A 1,221-nucleotide genomic window follows, 5' to 3' on the forward strand; every position below is an offset into this window, starting at 1 on the left:
CGCCTTCCCCTACCTCCGCCCCTGCGGTACACCCCCTGCCCCCCTCTTCCCCTACAGTCCCGTGGGCTTCTGCACTGCGGCTGGAGGGGCCGCCTGCCCCGACCCATCCTGCACCTGGGGCCTCCCCGGGGCGATGGGGAGGGGAAGGGTCCCGAGAGCCGTCCTCCTGCAGACAGATTTGGCACCGACTGTGCCGGTGCCGGCTCAGCGGGTGCGTTGAGCTGCGAGGGGGAGTCTGTCCCCATGCCCTGCGAGGGGGGCACGGTGTGCCGGCTCTGCCAGACCTGGCCAGGGCGCCGCTGCCTTTCCTCCTGCCCGCAGCTGCTGGTGGGGCAGCAGACATGGGCAGCGGGGAGCTGTGGGGCTAGTGCTGCCTTCGGTGGAGAGCAACGTGGGGGATGTGCATCCGGGAAGCTGCCAGAAGCAAGTCTGTATGGCCGTAGTACCCCCATTTCCCCGCAGGGAGCTGGAAGCCCTGGAGTGGGATGGGAAGGGGACTGGGAGGTGGTATCAGCCATACCCTTCTCTGGCAGCTCCCTGGGCTCTGCTTGCACCCCATCCTGTCCCCAGTACCACTGGATGTCTGTCTGTGTCAGCCTGTGCCCCCCAAGCTGTTGGCCAGAGAGACCTTCTGGCCTCGCAGCCCGCACTCAGGGGGACCCCCTGTGTTCTCTGTCCCTAGCGCCCCGACCCTGCTCGGAGAGCGAGTTCTCGTGTGCCAACGGCCGCTGCATCGCCGGCAGGTGGAAGTGCGATGGGGACCATGACTGTGCGGATGGCTCTGACGAGGTATAGTCCTGAGGGCAGGGGCTCTCTGCCAGCACCTTCACCCTGCCCATGTGTGGGAGTGGGGACACGTCCCACCCAGTCTGCCTCTGCCGGTGGTCGCCCACCACCAAGGAGGGGCTGAGAGCCTGGTGCTGGGTGACTCATGAGATGGGAGGCTGCCATGGCTGGGGCTGTCCCTGCTGACTGCTGTTCCTCGCCCTTCCCCTGCAGAAAGACTGCACGCCGCGCTGCGAGTTCGACCAGTTCCAGTGCAAGAACGGGCACTGCATCCCCATGCGCTGGCGCTGTGATGCCGATGCGGACTGCATGGACGGCACCGATGAGGAGAACTGCGGCACTGGGGGTAATGGCAGCGCTGCATGGCTCCCTTGGGGCTGGTCGTCTTCCCCCCATGCCCTTGTGTCTCCTGTGTCCCCGCTGTGGGTGAGAGCG

General features: G+C 66.7%; 1 protein-coding gene across 1 annotated transcript in view; it reads left to right on the forward strand.

Moving 5' to 3' along the window:
- Positions 1-1,221, forward strand: part of LRP1 (low density lipoprotein receptor-related protein 1) — a gene marked incomplete at both ends in the record, with an annotated part of 8,850 nt that overhangs the window by 7,299 nt on the left and 330 nt on the right. The window contains 2 exon segments of the mRNA XM_009576266.1: positions 683-789; positions 1,000-1,132. Coding sequence (XP_009574561.1) covers positions 683-789; positions 1,000-1,132 — 240 coding nt within the window.

Source organism: Fulmarus glacialis, unplaced genomic scaffold, assembly GCF_000690835.1.
Source record: "Fulmarus glacialis isolate BGI_N327 unplaced genomic scaffold, ASM69083v1 scaffold26104, whole genome shotgun sequence".
NCBI classification, from domain to species: domain Eukaryota; kingdom Metazoa; phylum Chordata; class Aves; order Procellariiformes; family Procellariidae; genus Fulmarus; species Fulmarus glacialis.